Below are 27,614 nucleotides of genomic sequence, written 5' to 3'. Positions count from 1 at the left end.
CATGCATGTGAATGAAGATTAGACTCATAGAGCTGTTACACAGGTAACACCATATTCAACATGAACTGTGCTCACCTTCTGCAGCCGTTGTTCAGATATTATGTTCCCAGTGAGACTTGCAGTGACTCCTCCCTGCCCCTGGCACATCAACCTTCCACATGCTGTTCCACTTTTTCTTTCTCCATAGCACTCATCCCCTTCTAATACTAGGTATCGCTTACTTGTTAGTTTTATTGTCTGACTCCTACATTAGCAGATAGATTCCATCAGGACAGACATCTGTGGCTATTAGTCACTTATATCCTCATCTAGGGCAGTGCCTATAAGAGTCACCAAATAGGCTGGCTGCAGTGAATCACACCTGTAATCCCAGCACTTTGGGAGGCCGAGGCGGGCGGATCATGAGGTCACCAGTCGAGACCATCCTGGCTAACATGGTGACACCCCGTCTCTACAAAAAATTAGCTGGGCGTGGTGGTGTATGCCTGTAGTCCCAGCTACTTGGGAGGCTGAGGCAGGAAAATGGCATGAACCAGCAGGCAGAGCTTGCAGTGACCCGAGATCACGTCCCTGCCCTCCAGCCTGGGCAACAGAGCTAGACTCCGTCTCAAAAAAAAATTTTTTTAAATAAAATAAGAATCACCAAATATGATTTTATTTATTTATTTATTTATTTTTGAGACAGTTTTGCTCTTGTTGCTCAGGCTGGAGTGCAATGGCGCCATCTTGGCTCACCGCAACCTCCGCCTCCCAGGTTCAAGCAATTCTTGTGCCTCAGCCTCCTGAGTACTGGGATTATAGGTGCCCGTCGCCACGCCCGGCTAATTTTTTTTTTTTTTGTATCATTAGTAGAGACAGGGTTTCTCCATGTTGGTCAGGCTGGTCTTGAACTCCCGACCTCAGGTGATCTGGCTGCCTCGGCCTCCCAAAGTTCTGGGACTACAGGCATGAGCCACTGTATCTGGCCTCAAATATAGTTTTTGAATGTACAAAATAAAAAATATATGAATGAAATGATTGATACACTGTAGTTCTATTGACAGAATGTTGGGATTGTTGTCTGAAACACTAAAGAGGGGACAGGAAAGAGAAATAAATCTGGCAGTGGTCAGCATACAGAGGTTGATTAAGCCTCTCCAGGGGCAGACATAATTTCAGGGGAGAGGCAGTCTAGTCCCCTTGAGTTTCCTGAGTAGGATGAGGATCTGACCATGAATGAGTCACTCTGAAAGGTTGTTCCTCACAGCCACAATGTCACACTATAAGCTAGATTCTCCTCTTGGAAGTTATTGCCTGATTTTTTTTCCACTCAGTCTCTAAGGAGTTCAGAAACCCTTCTCATTCACACACAAGTTACTTGTTTTGATCTGACAGATAAATTCATAGTAGGCTAGTCAGGGGCATCTAACAGGTTCTTCTCTGGGACCCCTATAACCATGCTGGAGACAGAGAATAGAAACACAGACCAGATTGTTGTGGGTCTACCAAGCTCATTCTCAGCAGGCAACCTTTCTGGAAGAAGAACATCTCCAGCAATTTTACTATGGTTCCTTTGTCATTTTCTCTCACAATGTATTCAGTAACAACTACAGCTATCAGGCCTGTATCTCAGGATAAGGTGATGTTCAAAATGGCCACAGTCTGAAGGTTTTTTTTTCCCAACGTTTTCTTTCTTTTTTTATTTTTTGTTATACTTTATGTTCTAGGGTACATGTGCACAACGTGCAGGTTTGTTACATATGTAAACATGTGCCATGTTGGTGAGCTGCACCCATTAAGGGGAACATCACACACCGGGGTCTGAAGATTTAAAGGTATGCCTTAACTTATCGCAGAAAACAACTCTTGAAAAAATCAGAATAAAATGTTTAAAGGATTTTCAACAGATAAAGCATTTTTTCATGTGAAATTATTTGCATTCTCAATTATAAATTTAATTCAATTGTATTCAAGGTAAAGCAAGATAGACTTCTAATTTCCTATTCTATCTGAAAATCTACCCTCATGATTGACTAAAAAGCTCCACACTGGGTGATGGTCTATGGACAGATATATTTTGACCACAAACACTCAGTGTCTTATTATTATTATATATAGAATATTAATATATCAAATCCTTCAAACTAGTTTCATCAAGAAAATATTTTTATTCTAAGCTCCCTCTTCAGAGCCCCCTTAATCTCCTTGTTCCTGAGGCTATAGATCAGGGGGTTCAATATGGGAATCACCACCGTGTAGAACACAGACACCACTTTGTTCTGGTCAGTTGAGTAGCTGGACTTGGTCATCACATAAATGAATGTAATGGTCCCATAGAACAGAGTGACTGCAGTGAGGTGGGAGGTGCAGGTGGAGAAGGCCTTGTGGCGGCCCTCGGTGGAGCGCATCTTCAGGATGGTGATGAGGATATAGATGTAGGAGATGGCTATGACACACACAGTGGCCACAATGATAGATCCAGAAGAGATAGCTGGAATTATTTCAACAGTAAAATCATGGGAACAAGCAAGCTTCAAAAGTGGTGAATAGTCACAGAAAAAGTGATTGACTTTATTTGGCCCACAGAAGGACAGTCTTAATAAGCAGCCAATGAATGTCCAAGCATTCATACATCCACCCAGGTAGGACATGCCCACTAAGGTGATGCAGCCTCTGGGGGACATGCGGGTAGAGTAGAGCAGGGGCGAGCAGATGGCCACATAGCGATCATAGGCCATGACAGCCAGCAGGAAGCATTCAGCTGTACCAAACGTCAGTACAGAACAGAGCTGGGCCACATAACCAGCAACAGGGAGAGAGGTTTCTTTCCTTAGGAAGCTCATGAGCATGACAGGTGTGACTGATGCGGAGTACCCAATGTCTACAAAGGCCAAATGGCAGAGGAAAAGGTACATGGATGTATGAAGATGATGACTTCTTCTGATCAACATGATTATGCTGATATTACCTATTAAGGTGACAACATAAATTCCTAGAAACACAAGAAATAAAATAGCACATAGTGCGGTATCCTCAGATAACCCCCAAAGAGTAAACTCTACCACAGTGGTGTTGTTTCCAGCCCCCATCTATATTGGGAATAGTGCCCACTGAAAGAAAAACAAATGAGTATTATAATGGGATTAAATGCTATAATTGCACATTTATTTTTACAATATCTATTTAATAAAAATATAGAACAATGTAGGTACTCATGTAAATTTGGGAAGAAAATGCTTTCACACACAATATCTCATGTAAGACTTAAAAATATAAATGTTCACTGATGTAAGGTCAGGAATACTCAGAAAAAATCTTTTTTTTTTTTTTTTTTAACTTAACACACTCAACTTGTATTGGATGTTTAATTTAGGTGTTCTGTGAGCACATCTCAGAGATGGCCACTAGAATACATAAAGAATCCAGTAACTCAATCTTCTTAGGATAAAGACATGATTGAAGGGAGACGTAAATGTCAGAACAGACCAAGACTCATGGAAAAGAGTGGCTGTTCAAAAGGATGTTTGAGGTATCATCTCTTGTATCAAAGATGTGTAGTCATTAAGAATTCTGAATTCCAAACAGAGGTCAAACACATTAGCTGCATGCTAATCCATAGGACCAAGAAGAGGTCAGTAACTCAACATTGGGCTATGGTCCCCACCCAGAGATCTCACAGTTGAGGGAAAGTACACCAAATATCCAGGAAGTCTGGACCCAGGCAGAAGGTGAAGTAATGCACTCACATTATAGACAAGTAAATAGAAGAAGACTGAGGTTTGAAAGAGGAGATGAGATGGCTCCTGATTATATCAGGATCAAGCTAACTGATTCATGATAGTGAGCCAATCTGGAGAAGACATGCTCAGGATACTCCTAGAAGGCTCCAAAGACACAACTTGTGCCCAAGACTCTGCATAAGCTGGGGCCAGGTTGCTAACAGAAGATTCCGGCCTTCTACAGCACACAAATATCCAGCCCTATCTTAATAGTTGCTGTCTGATAAAACTTACATCTGTAGGTCAGCTTCTGGAAAGCATTCCTCCATACCAACTTGCTTGAGAAATATCATGAAAAAGCAAGAAAAGCAGGAGAGCTTTCTTACAGGATGCCCAGCTTCAAAAAGGTCCTAGAGGCCGGGTGCGGTGGCTCAAGCCTGTAATCCCAGCACTTTGGGAGGCCGAGACGGGCGGATCACGAGGTCAGGAGATGGAGACCATCCTGGCTAACACGGTGAAACCCCGTCTCTACTAAAAAATACAAAAAAATAGCCAGGCGAGGTGGTGGGCGCCTGTAGTCCCAGCTACTCGGGAGGCTGAGGCAGGAGAATGGCTTGAACCCGGGAGGAGGAGCTTGCAGTGAGCTGAGATCCGGCCACTGCACTCCAGCCTGGGCGACAGAGTGAGACTCCGTCTCAAAAAAAAACGTCCTAGAAATAATCCACTCCATTTCTCCGATTTTATAAAACTATAAACTAAGATCTAAAAAAGTTAAGTAACTAACTTCAAATCAAATGCCTTTCTGGAAACTGAGCTAAAATGAAGAACCATATCCTTGGACTTCTTCTAATTCATTTACTCTCTTTATTTCACATATTATACATTTTTTTCTATAATTTCTAAAGAAGACTATAGACTATCAGAAAGTATATTTGGTTCATTACATGTTTTAAAAAAAGGTTTTAAAATTATTCTAATATATAAATAATACATTTACTCTTGAAAGGATAATTTTGCAGTGCAGTAATTCACATAAAGATGCAGCTGAGAGATAATGACAATTCTGTGAGGCAAGTGATAGTCTCCTTCAGCGCCCAGCACCTAGGGAGTTGTGTTTTGTTTTCAGCTGAACAGTTCTGAGTGCCCGATAGATAAGGAGTCAGATTTCACTAGGATTTTCTTTGCTGAAAGAGCAGAAGGGAGCGTGAAAACTAATCCCAAAGCTGTGAAGATTGTGAAGAAGGGGGAATAGGCAAGCAACTCAGTTGACCTGGAGTGACTTAACAGTTTTGAGGCAATCCCAGTATCTAACCCAAGGAAAAGTCATCCCTATTGAAGAATTTAAAACCAATGAGAAAAACTAGTAGGTAAAATAAAAGGGTCAAAGATCCTGGAGGTAAACAAAAAAACTAGATTCCGGTGATAGTCATTTCTGAGATTACTGCAGTGGTAACTTCATGTAGATCCAAAATTGCCATTGCTAGTCATGGTTACCTTTATGGAGTATGCATCTTGAATATTACATATGGTCTGTGAAGTCTTTCATCTCCACTTATGCTGTTATTTCGTATAGGGTTTTAAAAAATTGGCTAGAAATAGAGAACATCTTACTAGGACAGGGAAGAATGAAGATGAACAGATATTATACAAAATGTTTAAACTGAACATGGAGAGTTGAGAGAAAATTTTCAAAAGAAGAAGTTAATTTTTATGAAGGAGAGAAAAATTACCATAAAATAAAAAGTATACTTTGTCATAAATGTGAAAAAATATTTGAAAATATAATTGTGTCTGTATTTGTAGGGTATCATGACTTTATGAAAAAGTAACCTGAATTGGTAATAGAAGTTGGGATTACAGCATAGAAAGACCAATATGCACCAAAGGGCATCAGCAAAACGGGGAAGAATGTTGCAGTGGCTGCTACAAAACTAGGATTGCTGATACAGAAATTCCATGTTGATTGGGTGGGAATATGAGTAAAGAGAAGCAGAAGATACAGAGTCTTAAAGTGAATGAAGGAACATAAACAATTTATCTTGGGCAAGAAATGGCTCCTGAAGGAAATTAACTTTTATCTTTTTTTTTTTTTTTTACTACTCCAGTGCTCAATTTTTAGATGTCTGAGTATACACGAAATAACTGCTCAGTACATGGAGAACCATCAAGCAGTCACAATTGTACCCAGTTGGAATGGGCTGCAAATTAGTGAGAGCACTATGAAAGAGATTCAGGAATTACAGGTCTGCCTGAGCTAATGTGAAGCTGAGACATTTTAAAATCAATGCTGATATTCTAGGATTCAGCATAGTAAATTAATCCACTATAGTCTATACACATCCATATGAAGACAATGCTTTAAATTTCTCAATAGATTACTTTCACTCTGGAGTCTGCAAACACTTTGCTCTCTGCTCCTATGTATCTTAAGTATCCAACTGATGCCACTATTAGAATTAAGAAAAAAGAGAAGCAAAAGTATTTTTTTTTAAAGTAGAGAGGAATGAATGAAAGGCAGAGGAAGATGAAAGGCAGACCATATAGAGGGAACCAAAAGAGGTGCTATAGCTGATAAGATAAAAGAGAGAAGTTTTATTTCACATGTCAACAATTTAATTCCATTTTTATCAATTATATCTTCTTCTGTGGAAGAAAATTAAGATAATTCAATGTTTTCCTACATCATTTAATATAAGGTTTATTTACTCTTGGAAACGTCCATTCTTTATTGCTCCTCAACAATAGCAATCACAAAAATTGCCATAATTCTCTTTTTAAAGATCAACCAAAATTAAAAAATAATATATTTTTCTTTAAAGAATTTGGTATAAAGCAGACTGAACTCTCTCACACACGTGCACTCATCTCTCTTTCTCTTTTTCTCTCACACACATACACACACCACATGCATATGCACACACACACTGGCATCAAAGTCATGTGCTCATCCAGCCACATTATTTTCACACTTTTATTCTGAACTGAGATGCCCGAATAATTTTATGTGTGAATTAACTTATCAATAGTATGCTGTTAGGAACACCACGCAATTACATGTTTGAACTCTAAAGTCTTATCTTCCTTATCTTTGTACAGGACTTTACTAAGTGGCATGGACCCAAGAAGGAATGAATGTTTAAAATTTTAGAAAAGATAGATGTGTATAACAGAAATTCAGAGTCAGTTATACGTGCCATTACAGCATGGAAGTGATGTGTTGGACAGAAATGCCATGAGCTTCAGAAACATATGGCCCTGGGATTAGATTCAGCTTTGTCACCAGCAATCTATGGAATCTTGGAATTTTACATAAACTCTTCAACTCTTCATTACGTTATTTGTTTAAAAAAATACTTCACATGATTCTTGTGTTGAATAAGATGATGTACATGATAATACCAAGTATCGATCATAGAAACAAGTGGATGTTCAACAAATGATTATTTCCTTTAAAAAACTATACCTTAACTTCTAATACAAAAATGAGAAACAAACATTCCTGTATCAATAGAAAAGGGAAATTATTACCTGTGGATGAATGTACATCAACAATAATGACAAATTCCAAAGAGCTGTCACTGTATAGGAAGGTGATATTTATGAGATTTGGGGTCCTTTGGGATATAGCCTCTTGAGTACACTACTTGTTTATAAAAATTCCACTGAAAATTCATCAAGACAATGCAAATTACAGGTACAGATGCTCATAATAATATGTGTTGCTGCTGGGCATGGTGACTCACACTTGTAATCCCAGCACTTTGGAAGGCCAAGGTGGGAGAATTGTTTGAGGCCAAGAGTTCAAGATAAACTTGGACAACATAACAAGATCCCATCTCTACAAAAAATATAAATAAATACAAATAAAATTAGCCAGGTGTCATGGCTCATGCCTGTAGTTTCAACTAGTCAGGAGGCAGAAATGGGAAGATGGATTGAAGTCAGGAGTTTGAGGCTGCAGTGAGCTAGAATTGCACCACTGTACTCCAACCTGGGCAACTAAGCAAGACCTCGTCTGAAAAAAAAAGTCTAAAAACATCTGTAAATTTATTTATTTTTAGTATGCATTAGAATTTTTTAATAAAACTTTTTGATGAACTGCTAAAACCACTGTAACTATATTGAGATTTATAGGAATAAGCAAGAGTACAGTGTACCAGAATAATTTCTCTTCAAAATAAAAATTCTTCTGGGAAAAAATAAGTGCTTATGTTTTCTGTATGTTTCTAGATGGCACTACCTTTATTTTTTAATTAAACTTTTTACTTCGAGATTATTGTAGATTTACATGCAGTTTTAAGAAATGTAAATAATACGGAGAGATCTTATATGCCCTCTACCCAATTTCTTCCAATGAAAAGCATTTTGAAAAACTGTAGTATAATATCACAATGAGGATATTGGCAGTGATACAGTCAAGATACAGAACATTTCCATGAACACAATGACCCCTCACATTACTCTTTCATAGCCACCAACAACTTCTGTCCCATCCCCATGCCTTCCTTAACTTCAGGAATCCTCTAGTATGTTCACTGTTTCTACATTTTTATAATTTCAAGAATTTTATTATTTTATTTAATATCCCTCTCTACCTCTAGTAATTTTCTTTGCTCTGCAGTCTATGTTATTCAATATTAGTACAGCCACTGCTTTTCTTTTGATTAATATTTACATACTATGTCTTTTTCATTATTTTACTTTCTTTTTGGGGTTTTGTTTTTTTTGTTTTTGAGATGGAGTCTCACTCTGTCGCCCAGGCTGGAGTGCAGTGGTGCAATCTCAGCTCACTGCAAATTCCACCTCTCGGGTTCAAGTGATTCTTTTGCCTCAGCCTCCCAAGTAGCTGGGATTACAGGCACCTGCCACCATGCCCAGCTAATTTTTGTATTTTCAGTAGAGACAGCGTTTTACCATGTTGGCCAGGCTGGTCTCAAACTCCTGGCCTCATGATCCACCTGCCTTGGCTTCCCAAAGCGCTAGGATTACAAGTGTGAGCCACCATGCCTGACCCATTATTTTTCTTTCAACTTGCCTATATTATTATATTTGAAGTGACTTTCTTGTAGAAAGCATAGAGTTGGGTCATGCGTTTTAGTTCACTTGGCTGGGTGAGGGCTCAAACAGAAATAAGGAACATGCTGTTTTGAAACTAGAGAAAAAGTGATCCTTGTTAGATAGTGACAGAAAGTCTAGCTTAATTATGACCTGCAGTTATGTGGAAAGCACAACTTATAAGTGATGAACTTGGATATTTAGATAAGCAGATTTACAAACAAAGTGTTGAAGATACAGCCTGTTGTTGTTTACTCAATGTATTAAAATGTGAGAACAGATTACTGCGTACTCAGTAATGGGATTGCTAGGTCAAATGGTAATTCTGTCTTTAGTTCTTTGAGAAGTCTCCAAACTGGTTTCCACAGGAGCTGAATTAATTAATTTACATTCCCACCAATAACATTCCTTTCTCTCTGCGACCTTGCTAACCTCTGCTTTTTAAAAACATTTTTATAATAGCCATTTTGACTAGTGTGAGATAATATCTCATTGTGGTTTTGATTTGCATTTCTCTAATGATTAGTGATGTTGTGCATTTTTGCATGTGTTGGCTGGCCACTCATGTCTTCTTTTGAGAACTGTCTTTTCATGTCCTTTTCCAACTTTCTAATAGAGTTATTTGCTTTTTGCTTCCAGATTTTTAAAAATTCCTTATAGACTCTGGATATTAATCCTTTGTCAGATACATGGCTGGCAAATATTTCTCCCATTCTGTAGGTTGTCTATTTACCTTGCTGATAGTTTATTTGGCTGTGTAGAAGCTCTTTAATTTAATTAGGTCCCAGTTGTCAATTTTGGGGGTGCTGCATTTACTTTTGAGGTCTTACTCATAAATTCTTCACCTAGGCCAAAAACCAGAAGAATATTTTGTAGGTTTTCTTGTAGGATTGCTATAGCTTGAAGTCTTACATTTAAGTCTTTACTCTGCCTTAAGTTAACTTTTGTATGTGGTGAGAAGTAGGGATTGAGGTTGATTCTTCTGCATATTGTTACCCAGTTTTCCCAGCACCATTGATTAAATAGTCTGTCCTTTCCCCATTGTTCTTTATTTCTGGGTTCTCTATTTTGTTCTGTTGGTCAATGTGTCTATTTTTGTACCAGTACCATGCATTTTGGTTACTGTAGCATTATAGTATGAGATACCATCTCACATCAGTGAGAATGGCTACTAATAAAAAGTTAAAAATATATCAAGTGCTGGTTAGGCTATAGAGAAAAGGTAATATTTATACACTGTTGGTGGGAATGTAAATTAGTTCAGCCCCTGTGGAAAGCAGTTTGGAAATTTCTCAAAGAACTTAGAACTATCATTTTACCCAGTAATCCCATTACTGGATATATACCCAAAAGAAAATAAACCATTCTACCACACATGCACTCATATGTTCACCACTGCACTATTCACAACAGCAAAGACACAGAATCAACTTAGATGCTTGTCAATAGTGGACTGCATAAAGAAAATATAGGGAGCAAGATGGCCAAATAGGAACAGCTCCAGTCTCCAGCTCCCAGCGTGAGTGACACAGAAGACAGGTGATTTCTGCATTTTCAACTGAGGTACTGGGTTTATCTCAATAGGGAGTGCCGAACAATCGGTGCTGGTCAGCTGCTGCAGCCCGACCAGCGAGAGCTGAAGCAGGTCGAGGCATCCCCTCACCTAGGAAGCGCAAGGGGGAAGGGAATCCCTTTTCCTAGCCCGGGGAACTGAGACACACAACACCTGGAAAATCGGGTAAGTCCCACCCCAATACTGTGCTTTAAGCAAACGGGCACACCAGGAGATTATATCCCACACCTGGCCGGGAGGGTCCCAGGCCCACGGAGCCTTCCTCATTGCTAGCACAGCAGTCTGCGATCTAACTGCAAGGCAGCAGCGAGGCTGGGGGAGGGGCGCCCGCCATTGCTGAGGCTTAAGTAATTAAACAAAGCCCTGGGAAGATCGAACTGGGTGGAGCTCACAGCAGCTCAAGGAGGCCTGCCGGTCTCTGTAGGCTCCACCTCTGGGGACGGGGCACAGCTAAACAACAACAACAACAAAAAAAAAAAAAAGCAGCATAAACCTCTGCAGACACAAACGACTCTGTCTGACAGCTTTGAAGAGAGCAGTGGATCTCCCAACACGGAGGCTGAGATCTGAGAACGGACAGACTGCCTGCTCAAGTGGGTCCCTGACCCCTGAGTAGCCTAACTGGGAGACATCCCCCACTAGGGGCAGACCAACACCCCACACCTCACACGGTGGTGTACACCCCTGAGAGGAAGCTTCCAAAGCAAGAATCAGACAGGTACACTCGCTGTTCAGCAGTATTCTATCTTCTGCAGCCTCTGCTGCTGACATCCAGGCAAACAGGGTCTAGAGTGGACCTCAAGCAATCTCCAAAAGACCTACAGCTGAGAGGCCTGACTGTTACAAGGAAAACTAACAAACAGGAAGGACACCCACACCAAAACCCCATCAGTACGTCACCATCATCAATGACCAGGGGCAGATAAAACCACAAAGATGGGGAAAAAGCAGGGCAGAAAAGTTGGAAATTCAAAAAATAAGAGCGCATCTCCCCCTCCAAAGGAACGCAGCTCATCGCCAGCAGTGGATCAAAGCTGGACGGAGAATGACTTTGACGAGATGAGAGAAGAAGGCTGCAGTCCATCAAACTTCTCAGAGCTAAAGGAGGAATTACGTACCCAGTGCAAAGAAACTAAAAATCTTGAAAAAAGAGTGGAAGAATTGATAACCAGAATAATTAATGCAGAGAAGGCCATAAACGAACTGACAGAGATGAAAACCATGACACGAGAAATACGTGACAAATGCACAAGCTTCAGTAACCAACACGATCAACTGGAAGAAAGAGTATCAGCGATTGAGGATCAAATGAATGAAATGAAGCAAGAAGAGAGTCTAAAGAAAAAAGGAGAAAAAGAAATGAACAAAGCCTGCGAGAAGTATGGAATTGTGTAAAAAGACCAAATCTACGTCTGATTGGGGTGCCTGAAAGTGAGGGAGAAAATGGAACCAAGTTGGAAAACACTCTTCAGGATATCATCCAGGAGAACTTCCCCAGCCTAGTAGGGCAGGCCAACATTCAAATACAGGAAATAACAGAGAAGGCCACAAAGACACTCCTCAAGAAGAGCAACTCCAAGACACATAATTGCCAGATTCACCAAAGTTGAAATGAAGGAAAAAATCTTAAGGGCAGCCAGAGAGAAAGATCGGGTTACCCACAAAGGGAAGCCCATCAGACTAACAGCAGATCTCTCGGCAGAAACTCTCCAAGCCAGAAGAGAGTGGGGGCCAATATTCAACCTTCTTAAAAAAAAGAATTTTAAACCCAGAATTTCATATCCAGCCAAACTAAGTTTCATCAGTGAAGGAGAAATAAAATCCTTTACAGATAAGCAAATGCTTAGAGATTTTGTCACCACCAGGCCTGCCTTACAAGAGACCCTGAAGGAAGCACTAAACATGGAAAGGAACAAGCGGTACCAGCCATTGCAAAAACATGCCAAAATGTAAAGACCATCGAGGCTAGGAAGAAACTGCATCAACTAACGAACAAAATAACCAGTTAATATCATAATGGCAGGATCAAGTTCACACATAACATATTAACTTAAATGTAAATGGACTAAATGCTCCAATTAAAAGACACAGACTGGCAAACTGGATCAAGAGTCAAGACCCATCAGTCTGCTGTATTCAGGAGACCCATCTCACATGCAGAGACATACATAGGCTCAAAATAAAGGGATGGAGGAAGATCTACCAAGCAAATGGAGAACAAAAAAAAGCAGGGGTTGCAATCTAGTCTCTGATAAAACAGATTTAAATCATCAAAGATCAAAAGAGACAAAGAAGGCCATTACATAATGGTAAAGGGATCAATTCAACAGGAAGAGCTAACTCTCCTAAATATATATGCACCAATACAGGAGCACTCAGATTCATAAAGCAAGTCCTTAGAGACTTACAAAGAGACTTAGACTCCCATACAATAATAATGGGAGACTTCAACACCCCACTGTCAACATTAGACAGATCAATGAGACAGAAAGTTAACAAGGATATCCAGGAATTGAACTCATCTCTGCAGCAAGCAGACCTAATAGACATCTACAGAACTCTCCACCCCAAATCAACAGAATATACATACTTCTCAGCACCACAAATCACACTTATTCCAAAAGTGACACATAATTGGAAGTAAAGCACTCCTTAGCAAATGTACAAGAACAGAAATTATAACAAACTGTCTCTCAGACCACAGTGCAATCAAACTAGAACTCAGGACTAAGAAACTCAATCAAAACTGCTCAACTACAGGAAACTGAATAACCTGCTCCTGAATGACTACTGGGTACATAACGAAATGAAGGCAGAAATAAAGATGTTCTTTGAAACCAATGAGAACAAAGATACAACATACCAGAATCTCTGGGACACATTTAAAGCAGTGTGTAGAGGGAAATTTATAGCACTAAATGCCCACAAGAGAAAGCAGGAAAGATCTAAAATTGACACTCTAACATCACAATTAAAAGAACTAGAGAAGCAAGAGCAAACACATTCAAAAGCTAGCAGAAGGCAAGAATAAATAAGATCAGAGCAGAACTGAAGGAGATAGAGACACAAAAAACCTCCAAAAAATCAATGAATCCAGGAGTTGGTTTTTTGAAAAGATCAACAAAATTGATCAACCGCTAGCAAGACTAATAAAGAAGAAAAGAGAGAGGAATCAAATAGATGCAATAAAAAATAATAAAGGGGATATCACCACTGACCCCACAGAAATACAAACTACCATCAGAGAATACTATAAATGCCTCTATGCAAATAAACTAGAAAATCTAGAAGAAATGGATAATTTCCTGGACACTTACACTCTCCCAAGACTAAACCAGGAAGAAGCTGAATCCCTGAATAGACCAATAGCAGGCTCTGAAATTGAGGCAACAATTAATAGCCTACCCACCAAAAAAAGTCCAGGACCAGATGGATTCACAGCTGAATTCTACCAGAGGTACAAGGAGGAGCTGGTACCATTCCTTCTGAAACTTTTCCAATCAACAGAAAAAGAGGGAATCCTCCCTAACTCATTTTATGAGGCCAACATCATCTTGATACCAAAGCCTGGCGGAGACACAACAAAAAAAGAGAATTTTAGACCAATATCCTTGATGAACATCGATGCAAAAGTCCTCAATAAAATACTGGCAAACCGGGTCCAGCAGCACATCAAAAAGCTTGTCCACCATGATCAAGTGGGCTTCATCCCTGGGATGCAAGGCTGGTTCAACATATGCAAATCAATAAACGTAATCCAGCATATAAACAGAACCAAAGACAAAAACCACATGATTATCTCAATAGATGCAGAAAAGGCCTTTGACAAAATTCAACAGCCCTTCGTGCTAAAAGTGCTCAATAAATTTGGTATTGATGTAATGTATCTCAAAATAGTAAGAGCTATTTATGACAAACCCACAGCTAATATCATACTGAATGGGCAAAAACTGGAAAAAGCCCTTTGAAAACTGGCACAAGACAGGGATGCCCTCTCTCACCACTCCTATTCAACATAGTGTTGGAAGTTCTGGCTAGGGCAATCAGGCAAGAGAAAGAAATCAAGGGTATTCAGTTAGGAAAAGAGAAGTAAATTGTCCCTGTTTGCAGATGACATGATGGTATATTTAGAAAACCCCATCGTCTGAGCCTAAAATCTCCTTAAGCTGATAAGAAACTTCAGCAAAGTCTCAGGATACAAAATTAATGTGCAAAAATCACAAGCATTCTTATACACCAGTAACAGACAAACAGAGAGCCAAATCATGAATGAACTTCCATTCACAATTGCTTCAAAGAGAATAAAATACCTGGGAATCCAACTTATAAGGGATGTAAAGGACCTCTTCAAGGAGAACTACAAACCACTGCTCAGTGAAATCAAAGAGGACACAAACAAATGGAAGAACATACCATGCTCATGGATAGGAAGAATCAATATCGTGAAAATGGCCATACTGCCCAAGGTCATTTATAGATTCAGTGCCATCCCCATCAAGCTACCAATGAGTTTCTTCACAGAATTGGAAAAAACTGCTTTAAAGTTCATATGGAACCATAAAAGAGCCTACATTGCCAAGACAATCCTAAGTCAAAAGAACAAAGCTGGAGGCATCACGCTACCTGACTTCAAACTATACTACAAGGCTACAGTAACCAAAACAGCATGGTACTGGTACCACAACAGAGATATAGACCAATGGAACAGAACAGAGTCCTCAGAAATAATACCACATATCTACAGCCATCTGATCTTTGACAAACCTGAGAAAAACAAGAATTGGGGAAAGGATTCCCTATTTAATAAATGGTGCTGGGAAAATTGGCTAGCCTTAAGTGGAAAGCTGAAACTGGATCCTTTCCATACTCCTTATACGAAAATTAATTCAAGATGGATTAGAGACTTAAATGTTAGACCTAATACATAAAACCCTAGAAGAAAACCTAGGTAATACCATTCAGGACATAGGCATGGGCAAGGACTTCATGTCTAAAACACTAAAAGCAACGGCAACAAAAGCCAAAATGACAAATGGGATCTAATTAAACTAAAGAGCTTCTGCACAGCAAAAGAAACTACCATCAGAGTGAACAGGCAACCTACAGAATGGGAGAAAATTTTTGCAATCTACTCATCTCACAAAGGGCTAATATCCAGAATACAAAGAACTCAAACAATTTACAAGAAAAAAACAAACAACCCCATCAAAAAGTGGGCAAAGGATATGAACAGACATTTCTCAAAAGAAGACATTCATACAGCCAACAGACACATGAAAAAATGCTCATCATCACTGGCCATCAGAGAAATGCAAATCAAAACCACAATGAGATACCATCTCACACCAGTTAGAATGGCAATCATTAAAAAGTCAGGAAACAACAGGTGCTGGAGAGGATGTGGAGAAATAGGGACGTGGGATTGTAAACTAGTTCAACCATTATGGAAAACAGTATGGCAATTACTCAAGGATCTAGAACTAGAAGTACCATATGACCCAGCCATCCCATTACTGGGTATATACCCAAAGGATTATAAATCATGCTGCTACAAAGACACATGCACAGGTATGTTTATTGCAGCACTATTCACAATAGCAAAGACTTGGAATCAACCCAAATGTCCATCTGTGACAGACTGGATTAAGAAAATGTGGCACATATACACCATGGAATACTATGTAGCCATAAAAAGGATGGGTTCACGTCCTTTGTAGGGACATGGATGCAGCTGGAAACCATCATTCTTAGCAAACTATCACAAGAAGAGAAAACCAAACACCGCATGTTCTCACTCATAGGTGGGAACTGAACAATGAGATCACTTGGACTCGGGAAGGGGAACATCACACACCGGGGCCTATCATGGGGAGGGGGAAGGCGGGAGGGATTGCATTGGGAGTTATACGTAATGTAAATGACGAGTTGATGGGTGCTGACAAGTTGATGGGTGCAGCACACCAACATGGCACAAGTATACATATGTAACAAACCTGCACGTTATGCACATGTACCCTAGAACTTAAAGTATAATAATAATAATAATAAAGATTTAATTTGCAATAGTAACAAAAAGATAAAATACCTGTGACTAGAATTTAAAGAAATACATAGGATGTATATCTGTAAAGTTTAAATAAAACTATAAAACTCTATTTAGGAAATTATTTAATCAATACAATAAATACCACAGTTAAGAAAAGAAGATTCAGTTGTAAAAATGTCAATTTTCCCTTAAACTGACAAATCAATTTAATGCAATAGCATTTCAAGTACAAACAGGATTCTTTTGGAACTTGATAAAATAATGTTAGAGTGCATCTGGAAAATGTACACGTGAGAATGGCCAGAAAAATTGCTACTAGATAGTAAAATGAATTATATAACTATTTAATTTAAATGTGTTGTCTTGGTTCTAGAAAAGACTACAAAAAAAGAAATCATAAATTGACCCAAGCACTTCAGGATGTTTTAGTATTAGTATAGGATAAGTCCGGAGTTTTAAATCAACAAAACCAGCAGGAAAACAATTTCACCAATAAGTTGCATTAGAACACCTGGCTAGCCATTGAAGGAATAAGTAAAAATACAGTCTTGGCAGTGCATAATGACATTTCAATCCACAACAGACGGCTTACAACAGTGGTCTCATAATATTATTTTACTGTATTTTACTGTACCTTTTCTTTGTTTAGATATGATTAGATACACAAATAACATTGTGTTACAATTGCCTACAATATTCAGCACAGTAACATGCTGTACAGGTTTGCAGCCTAGGAGCAGTAAGCTATGCCATATAGCCCAGGTGCATAGTAGGCTATACCATTTCAGTTTGTATAAGCACACTCTACGATATTTACACGATGACAGAATCACTGAACAATGCATTTCTCAGAATGTATTCCCATCTTTATTTGAGGCATAACTGCAGTTGATTGCCTCATTCCTTATATCAAAATTAAATTTCCAGGAAAATCAAAGTTTGTAATATAAAATTGAAATGAAGTAAGTCTCTGGACTAAACAGGAGATAATTTTTTAAATAATTTTATTTTTTTTTTTTTTGAGACGGAGTCTCGCTCTGTCGCCCGGACTGGAGTGCAGTGGCCAGATCTCAGCTCACTGCAAGCTCTGCCTCCTGGGTTTACGCCATTCTCCTGCCTCAGCCTCCCGAGTAGCTGGGACTACAGGCGCCAGCCACCTCGCCCGGCTAGTTTTTGTATTTTTAGTAGAGACGGGGTTTCAGCGTATTAGCCAGGATGGTCTCGATCTCCTGACCTCGTGATCCGCCCGTCTCGGCCTCCCAAAGTGCTGGGATTACAGGCTTGAGCCACCGCGCCCGGCCTTAAATAATTTTAAATTGAAGACATTTCATTTAACCATATTGCAAAGATCAGAATTCAAAAGGAAAAGGATTGATAAATTTGAAATCAATGCAAAACTCACTGCATAGTATACAAAGTAATTATCATACCAATGTTAAGGGACAACTGACAAACTGAAAAGTAATTTGCAATACATGTATCAGACAAAGAGCTGGTTTCCTTCATAAACGAAGGCCTCCTAGAAATAAAATGTTCTAGAAAATCAATCAACCTAATAGAAAAATTCAGAAAGGAAATGAACTGACAGTTTATAGGGAAAAAATATACATGCAAATAATTGTTTGAAAAATGCTAACCCCTACTCATAAAAACACACAAAACTACAGGAGTTACCAATATCCACTATCACAGTGGCAAAGGCTTAAAACTTAATAAAACTTTGGGTAAAAGTATGGGAAAATCAGTATTCTTGCACAATATTGTTAGAAGGGAGTTTGACTTGGTGAAATTTACTTGGAGGTCAATTTGTCAATCACCATCAAAAAAGTAAAATGAATATATATATTTTGACCCAAACTTCACTTCAAGTGGTTTATCTTTTTCTGTCTTTTTTTTTTTTTCTTTTGAGATGGAGTCTCGCTGTGTCGCCAGGCTGAAGTGCAGTGGCATGATCTCAGCTCACTGCAACCTGTCTCCTGGGTTCAAGCGATTCTCGGGCCTGAGCCTCCCGAGTAGCTGGGATTACAGGCATGTATCACCACATCCAGCTAATTTTTTTTTTTTTTTTTTTTTTTTAGTAGAGATGGGGTTTCACCATGTTGGCCAGGATGGTCTCGATCTCTTGACCTCGTGATCCACCCACCTCGGCCTCTCAAAGTACTGGGATTACAGGCTTGAGCCACCATGCCTGACCTAGTGGTTTATCTTTAATCCACATATATGCTTAGACAGATGGGCGCAAGCTCTATTTGAGATAGGGAAAAAAAAGAAATAAAATCGTAAACATTTAAATATCCATTGAGACAGAGCTTATTAATAAATTATGATACAGTTATGAAAATGTCATGGATTTCTACGAACTGCTTTGGAAATACTTCTTTAACTTTCATTTTGAGTTCAGGGGTACCTGTACAGGATGTGCAGTTTTGTTACATAGGTAAATTTGTGTCTTGGGGGCTGTTGTACAGATTATTTCATCACCCAGGTATTAAGCCTAGTATTCATTAGTTATTTTTCCTGATCCTCTCCCTCCTCCCATCCTCCTCCAATAAGCCCCAATGTGTGTTGTTCCCCTTTATGTGTCCATGTATTCTTATCATGGAAATACTTCTTAAGTGTAAAAAGAGAAAAGGTGCAAAACTGTATGATTTCATTTATGTAGAAAAGTGTGTATGTGTGTGTGTGTGTTTTGTGTATATTGATACTTGTTTATACCTAAGTGTTTTTAGAATATTAAAGGAACTGTTAACACTGGATACCATTAAGTAATTACATTGGAGGCAGAGGAGAGAAACTGTTTTTTCATTTATATCCCTCTGTCCTATTGATAAGTTCACCAAGTGGATATATTGCATTTATAATTTTAAATATCCAGCCTAAAATTTAGGATAATTCAGCGTTGCCTAAGACAGCTGATCCTCCACCCCCACACACTGCCTTCACAGAAGCAGGTTGAGTTAGGAGATTCCTCTCTTTCAGAGCATTGCCCACAGTGAATTGTAACTAGTTACTTACATGCATGTTTCTCCTACCAGTCTGTACCAGTCTGTGTGCTCATTGAAGGCAGGCATACGTTTTATTCATCTTTGTATCACCTTCATTTAGCATAGCATCTGGCACATTGAAGAGGGGCAATATGTGTTTTAAAAGTGAACAAGAATGAATGAATTAAGCTTTTCCATTTCCACCATCCACATTCAATCTCTCCCTCTTATGAACTCCTACAGCACTCTGTACAGCTCCAAAAGTACTTGGCTTACTTCCCCTTATGGAATGTTTTACGAACCCTCCACTAGACTCCATAAGAACAAAGATAATGTCATTGTCATACCCATCTCCAGCCCAGCACCAAGCATGCTATCTGGCCCCACACAAAACCCAGAAGTATCTGTTGAGTTGAACTGAAAACACTAACACTGTTAACATAAAAATAGGTTCTGTCCTAGGAAAATTGTTCTCCTGGTTCCAAAAAGAAATGAGTACAGTCTTGCCAAGTCTGTTTCAGCAGAATAAAGTCCCATAGTTAATGACAGCCTTTAACTATTGGAAATGTAAAGCCACATTTTTTTTCATATGGTAATGCAACAAAGAGGTAAGAAGCGTTTGTTTTTAAGTATCTAATCATTTCTTATTTTTGCAGCAGGCGAGAGAACATGGCAAAAGGCAATCATACCACAGTGACCGAATTTGTCCTCATGGTATTCACAGACCGTCCTGAGATGCAGCTCCCCCTCTTTGTGGTGTTCCTGGTCATTTATCTCATCACCCTCATGGGAAACCTTGGCATGATCCTGCTCATCAGAGCAGACTCACAGCTCCACACCCCTATGTGCTACTTCCTCAGTCACCTGGCATTCATTGATCTTTGTTACCCATCTTCCACTGGGCCCAAGATGCTGCAAAATTTATTGGTGAAGAAAAAAACCATCTCCTTTTCAGGCTGTTTTGCTCAGCTGTACTTCTCCAGTGCTTTCACAACTACAGAATGCTTCCTCTTGGCCACGATGGCCTACAACCGCTACATGGCCATCTGCAACCCCCTGATTTATACAGCTATTATGATGCAGCAGGTCTGTAGGGAGTTGGTGATAGGGGTCTATACCTATGACTTCCTAAACTCTGTGATACAGACAGCTCTGACGTTCCAGCTGTCTTTCTGCGACTCCAATGTCATCCACCACTTCTACTGTGCTGACCCCCCTCTTCTGGCCCTCTCCTGCTCTGACACCCACAGCAAAAAAAGCAGCTCATGATCTTCTCTGCAGTAAATCTCACTGGGTCCCTCCTGACCATCTTCATCTCTTACATTTGCATCCTCTTTTCCATTATAAAAATCCAGTCTTCCAAGGGCAAGTGCAAAGCATTTTCCACCTGTGCCTCCCACCTCACTGTGGTCACCATCTTTTATGGAACACTGTTTTTCATGTACCTGCAGCAACCAAAAGCAGGGAATTCATGGAAGCAAAACAAAGTAGTCTCTGTGTTTTACAGTCTTGTAATTCCCATGCTTAACCCTCTTATCTGCAGCCTGAGAAACACAGAAGTAAAGGATGCCCTGAAAAAAATGCTAGAGGGCAAAGAGTTATAGTGAGCGAGTTAATGGAATGCAGCATATTGAAAGTTTGATATATTGACAAGTATAATCTCTCTAATTAAGTTTAGAATTAGCAGGCGAATTGCTGTCCAATCAGGAAGCAAACAGTAATCCAATTTGGGAATTTTAATGACCAAAGTATTGGGTCACTTATTTAACATAGTAATATTTAATCCAGTTATCATGAACTATCAAAATTGACTTACAAGCTAGAATGTCAATAACTGTGTCCTTCATATGCTGAAGAAGAAACGGCTTACTACCAATTAAATAATAATATAAACTGTAAATTAAAAAAGATCCTGAAAAGCAACATTCTGGGTGAAACTATAATTTAACAAAGCTGGGTACAAAACCCACACATGAAAATCTATGTTATTAGAAACACTTTTCAGTTTACAACAGGCTATATTGTAGAGAGTCATTTGTTAGTCTTAGAATATATTTCTTCATAACACTTTGCTGCAGATGGTGATTAAGTTTTAAGACCAACTTACAAAAACTTTATTTAATCCAAATGTAATTGAAATACTGCATGCTTTAAATAGACAATAGAAAATATACTATGGCAGCAATAGTGTGGAGAGAAAAGAACAAAAAAAACACTGCAATTAGATGGGGGGTTTGTTTAGAAAAGAAAGTTTAATTAAAAGAGATAAAGAGAAGGTTTAGGAAACTTTTGGAGATGTTAAAAATTGTCATTTTTTTCAACAGCCAGGGTTCAATTTTTCTAGTCTCTGGAAAGTGGAGCCACAGTGAGTTTTCTGGGAGGGGGTGAGGGATGAGTAGGGAAAAAAAGGAATGGAAAGAGGGAGAGTTTGGGGAAGTAATCAGGCCTGGATATATGTGAATGTTTCTAAGAAATAAAAGTATTGTCTTACTTAATTTGAATGATCTAGAGAAATACTTTAGTTTTGCAACATTTTCCATGTTCTTTATTTTTGTTTTCACAGATCCAATATTCCAATTTCTTGGAAATAAGGCTATATGAATTCTTGCTGTTTTGAGGGATAGGTGAAAGAAAAATCTCTAATTTTTTTCATTTAGGCAAAAATATGAGCAATCTTTGTTTTGGGGTTTGTTTGTTTGTTTGTTTTTGAGATGAAGTCTCACTCTGTCACCCAGCCTGGAGTGCAGTGGCACAATCTCAGCTCACTGCAACCTCCGCCTCCCGGGTTCAAGCTATTCTTCTGCCTCAGCCTCCTGAGTAGCTGGGATTACAGGTGTGTGCCACCACGCCCGGCTAATTTTTGTACTTTTAGCAGAGACAGGGTTTCACCATATTGGCCAAGCTGGTCTCGAACTCATGACCTCGTGATCCATCCAAGTTGGCCTCCCAAAGTGCTGGGATTACAGGCGTGAGCCACTGCAACAGGTCAAGCACTCTACTGTTTTCCCAAGCCTCAATTCTAATAGTTCTTTCAAAATAATTCTTAAGGCAAACAAATCTGCCATAAAAATGTTTACTTTCCTCCTATTTTCAAAAGTGATTACTATTAAGTAATTTTTAATGGTTCATAACATATACTACCCATTAATTACAAGTAAGTTTAAAATTAATCAAAAGGCCGGGTGCGGTGGCTCGAGCCTGTAATCCCAGCACTTTGGGAGGCCGAGACGGGCGGATCACGAGGTCAGGAAATCGAGACCATCCTGGCTAACACGGTGAAACCCCGTCTCTACTAAAAAAATACAAAAAACTAGCCAGGTGAGGTGGTGGGCACCTGTAGTCCCAGCTACTCGGGAGGCTGAGGCAGGAGAACGGCGTAAATCCGGGAGGCGGAGATTGCAGTGAGCTGAGATCCAGCCACTGCACTCCAGCCTGGGCGACAGAGCGAGACTCCGTCTCAAAAAATAAAAATAAAATAAAATTAAATTAAATTAATCAAAAAACTAAGAGGTCCCTATTGTCCCCAAATTAACTCTGCAGATAATAATATGGGATCTTTGTTTTGTTGTTGCTTATGATCAGATAATTTAGAAAAATGAAAAGAGTTAAATATTTACAACTTCTCTTACTTAGTTCAGAAAGCCTTTCCAGAGAGTTGAGATATAAGTTGTATCGCTAAGCACTTGAAGATGGAGTGTTGGCTATGGTTGAAAAGGAAGACACTAGCAGGATAAAGGAACAGTGGGAAGAAAGGCAGGAATTGAGCCAGAGAGGGAGGCACTGTTGCACAGGTAAGGAGCAACAGGGGAACAGGCAAAGTGGAGAGGATAATGCTGAGGGATTGTAGGAGCCTGGGTATTAGACCAGGAGCTCCCCCTTGAGACCAAGCAAATTATCTTCTTCACTTTGTACCCCAGCACCTACTGCAGTTCCTGGCATAAAACAGATGCATCACAACTGTTTGCTGAACTGAACTGAACTCTTTTGTGTTTATCCCTAACTCCCATGGATGGGCGGACATGGTGCCCAGCAATGGTCCTGCGGTTTGGAAGTGACAGAGAAAAGGAAGCCACTGGGGTTATGACCAGAAGACTGTTTTTCAATATCCTCATAATGAAACTTACATCCATGAGGTGGGAAGACATACAAAGGCAACAGCACAAGCTGACCAGGGAAAGAGATGCATTTAGGAAGTTGGTACACTGGGAAGATGACACGAGCTGGAGCTGTCAACGTACCATAACAATCAACGAACCACTGCTGCAGAACAAGGTTGCTACTAACTGAACTAAAGATGAACATGGACCAACATTTACATGGAAAATTGTGCTTTCAATTAAAAGCCATGTCTATTTCTTAAACTTATTTCTCAAACTGTTTATGTCAGTTTAATTTAGAAAGTGAAAAATAACCACGCACTAATATCACATGTTTCAATACATGCCTCTCAGCAAACGCATTCTATTCGTGTTTTCAAAGGAATATTTGGTCTAAAAGTTTCATCAGTTTTCAGTTCTTTTCAAGGAAACCTGAAGAAAATGTCACCTCTCCATAATACCTTCCCAGCTGTTGAATTTGTATACTTTGCTCAACATGCTTCCTTGATTACTCTGTAAAACAAAGCATAAAATTGAGAATATTATATTTATAGGTTGCAAAGGATATAAATCTACATTTTACTAAATTTCCCAAAAACCTGAAAAGCAAATAGGTATGAGAAAAGGTCAGAATCGGCTAATTTTTGAGCTAATAATTCCCATTTTCGTTTCCCATTGAGACTCAGCATTATAAATTTATCTCCCTGACTCTGGCCGTATGAAGTAAGAAAAGTCTCAGGTGAAGAATTCTCGAATTAATTATTTACATTAAAAAACAGAGTACTGTATAAATGTGTAGTATTAATATGATAATATATAATCCACAAGAGAAACAAATATAATTATACACCTTTGTTTCCTAATAAAGTGAGGCTGTTTCAGTCAATACACATACCCTAATTATTCAGCCCAAAGTAAATATCTTCTGAATATCACCAAAATAATGGAAGATTTATCATAAAGAGTGCAACATTTTGTTGAAAGTGAAAACAAACTGTTCTCACATGTAAATAAACAGCATATTCATCTTCCTTATGATAATCCTAAAACTGAATGTTATTTGCCAGCATTCACCACTTAGACTTTTCATTAACAAATCTGATATGTATCTAAAATACTCATTTGCACATAAAATGCTGAATTTTTCAACTGGTATAGATTTCAACTTCTTATTTCTCTTCATTTTATACTCTATTGACGTGTCATGCTTGGAAACATGCCAAATAAATTTTTTTATTATTCCGATCAAAATAAGGAACCATGAGAAGGAACCATAGTATTCTTTTCCATTTTCTTTCATATTATTTGATGTATTAGTATTTCAGAAATTTAAGCATTTTAAAATCTCAAATCTGTGCCCCCAAATTTTCAACTCTGCCCTGTATGTATCATTCTAGCATTCTTTGGTGAACAAGATTGAATAGAAAAGTGTTAACTCAGTGCACAAGAGTGGCTCCACCTGCAACTAAGTGGTGCATCTACCAGTGACAAAGAGGCCACTGATGTCAGAACTTTGGGAGTTTAGGCTCCTGGGAAAGTGACAGATTTAGCCTACTCTTCCAAGCTGGCTTGCTCTAAAAATATAAACATTTTATAAATAAATAGAACTTCCATGTCTGGTAAGACAGGAAAAATTAGAGAAGGGAAAAGATAATCTTTATTTAAAAACTAAATAAGTATCTCTTAGGCCTTTGCAGAATCTTAACTATCCTAATAGAGACAGTTTCCAGAAGGTCTTATTCTGTGGCCTAAAACAAAAATGCTTTATTCCCTCAAGCTTGCTTCTTTTTTTCTTGCCAATAACTTAATAGTTTATTAGTCAGTCAACAATATTACAAATATTTTTAAATTACTTAATATAAATAGTTGGCAGTAAACTATTCCATTACAGAGTTAAATTACCAGTACAATAGACAGACTGGAGATTTAGACACCTGGAAGATAACAATAAAATAAACTAAAATATTTAACAAAAAATTTAAACTGAAGGCATTTAACTAGTGTCCATAAAAACACAAGCTTACTTTCTTTGCTTGGGTGTGTTGGCCACTCAGGCACCGGGACACCTACGAACCTGCAGCTTCTGTTCCTCATTGAAAGGCAGTCTTGTCTGGCAGCCATGTTGGATGTGGCATGAGGAGAAGGATAGTCAATGAGCCAGCCAGGCTCCAGCACTCTCCTGCTCACCTCTGGCTCACCCTCAGCTGGGGATGCTACATGACTACAGCTTTCTCATATTTAGGCAAGAGTACAGAGAGCTCTCAGGTCCATCTCTGGGTTTCTCCTAAAGTTTTTTATTTCATTCTTATTGTCTTTCCTCTTTAGAAAGAGCCACTTTTAACCATTTTTATTCTTATCATGTCATATTTCATGTGAAAGTTATCATAAATAGTATTTCACTTATCATTTGCTTTGGCAAAAGTAGCTACTAGCTTTCCTCAGACATCTTTCAAATGCAGAGTTTAAATTAGTGTTAACTATAATAAAGGAGCAAATTGAAAGAAAATTCCAATTAATGTTGCTTGTGTTGGGGAGTAGTCATTTTATAAAGAAAGGTTGAAATATCTTCTTAAAATTTTGGACTATCTTTTCTTCTTATATTTACCACAAATCACAGATAATTTTCAAGTGTTCACAGGCCCAAAATAGCAACTCTATCAGCTTTAATCTAAGAATACAGTTCTCTGCTCTGCTTTATTTAATTAGGTGTTAAAACACAATCTGTTAAGCTTTTATGTCCTCACATATTCATATATTCCTGTATATTAAATTGTTAAATTTATCAAAAGAAGGCTGTGTCAGTATGATCACTTCATTAAACCTGTAACTGACCCCTGATAATGCCTATAAGTCCACATTTTAGACGTGTATAATAGAGCACATTAGTAGGCACCCGCAAACCAAGTAAGCAGAATCAATCATGCTGAGCCTGAAAACATGCATGTTCTTGGAGGTAAAGATTTTGCTTACCAAAAATAAAGTATGGTCTGAAAAAGCAGACACTCAAAGCCTGTGGGAGCAGTGGTGATGTACTAGGAAAAGGAATAGATTGGGAAACTCAGTCTGAGCTTGAGTCGTTTGTGTGCTCTGACCTGTGATATCAGTCAAGTGGCTTGCTTGACCCCTCTAGCCTTAACTTTTTCATCTGTAAAATGAGGAAAATTGTACCTCAAAGAGCTTCCAAACAGACAAAATAGTCTAGGGTATGCTGAAATATATTTTAAATATTATAAAAGTATAAAGCTTTTATTTTTAATAACCAGACTCTACCATGATTAGTGTTTAACTTTTAAAGTCTCTGATTTGAAGTGTTTGGGAAATCCTTGCCTGAAAATGTTTTTATATCTACCTGTATGACAAAAATATAGAAGTTGCGTACGTCTCCAGTAATGAATTTTCTTTATGCATGACTGGAAGAAATTAGTACAGCCCATTTCCAACTTACAGGAGTTCTGGTCCCACTGTCTGTTTGTAAGTCAATGATCTGGAACATGGAGACTGTCCCCTGTATACAAAGTTGTCTTCTGAACTCATAATAAATGTTCACAGACATTTCGTTGACCCTAAACCACTACAGCTCACACATTTCCATAGTGGACACTAGAAATGTTTTTCTTATTACTGCTACAGTTGTGAAAGGCAGCATTTGTCCCCCATGTCTGTGACTGCTCTAAGCTTCTGCTGGTCTCACCCAGCCTCTGAAAAAACATTAGAGGTAGCTATAGGAGGCAGGCCAGGATGTTCTGTGGGGAAGGGGTAAAGGTAAGAGACATTTTCCGTGGTCTCTGCTTGGACTAGCAATAAGCCTGGCAGAAGTTGAAGGAAAATAGCCCAAGAGTTAAGGTTCTGCAGAATCCTTTTCCTCTACCTTCTTTCTCTTCCCGAGCTCTCTACCTTCCCCCAGCAGGCCTGCTAGGATGAGAATTCCACCGCCTCGCTAACCCTAGGAGGAGGGTGATAAGGAGCCTGAGATGTGAGGATCCAAGGCTGGGTAGGAGGAGAGAAAAGGGGGCAGGGAAGAGGGCCGGGGAAAAGATGATGTGCCTTTCTGAGATTCTGTGGAGATGCTGGCTATTGCTTTACTCTTTTGAGAAAGAGTAAAACCTCTCAAGTGTTGATAAACCATCGAGGAAAATGCAGTGTTGTCTAGTACAGTAAATA

General features: G+C 38.9%; 2 protein-coding genes across 2 annotated transcripts; one reads left to right on the top strand and one right to left on the bottom strand.

Moving 5' to 3' along the window:
• Nucleotides 1–2,132: 2,132 nt before the first annotated feature.
• Nucleotides 2,133–3,068, bottom strand: LOC117081468 (olfactory receptor 5P3). Its single transcript, XM_033207445.1, has one exon. It carries the CDS (start codon nucleotides 3,066–3,068, stop codon nucleotides 2,133–2,135), a length of 936 nt encoding a protein of 311 aa, XP_033063336.1.
• Nucleotides 3,069–20,025: 16,957 nt separating this feature from the next.
• Nucleotides 20,026–20,960, top strand: LOC117081294 (olfactory receptor 1044-like). The gene is given in 2 exon segments (XM_033207120.1): nucleotides 20,026–20,605; nucleotides 20,608–20,960. Coding segments are annotated over 2 exon segments (933 nt in total).
• The last annotated feature ends 6,654 nt before the right edge of the window (nucleotides 20,961–27,614 follow it).

This window comes from Trachypithecus francoisi, unplaced genomic scaffold (assembly GCF_009764315.1).
Source record: "Trachypithecus francoisi isolate TF-2019V2 unplaced genomic scaffold, Tfra_2.0 Lachesis_group8, whole genome shotgun sequence".
In the NCBI taxonomy this organism is placed as follows: domain Eukaryota; kingdom Metazoa; phylum Chordata; class Mammalia; order Primates; family Cercopithecidae; genus Trachypithecus; species Trachypithecus francoisi.
The sequence above is the reverse complement of the archived record's forward strand: the minus strand, read 5'-3'. Positions and strand labels throughout refer to the sequence as shown.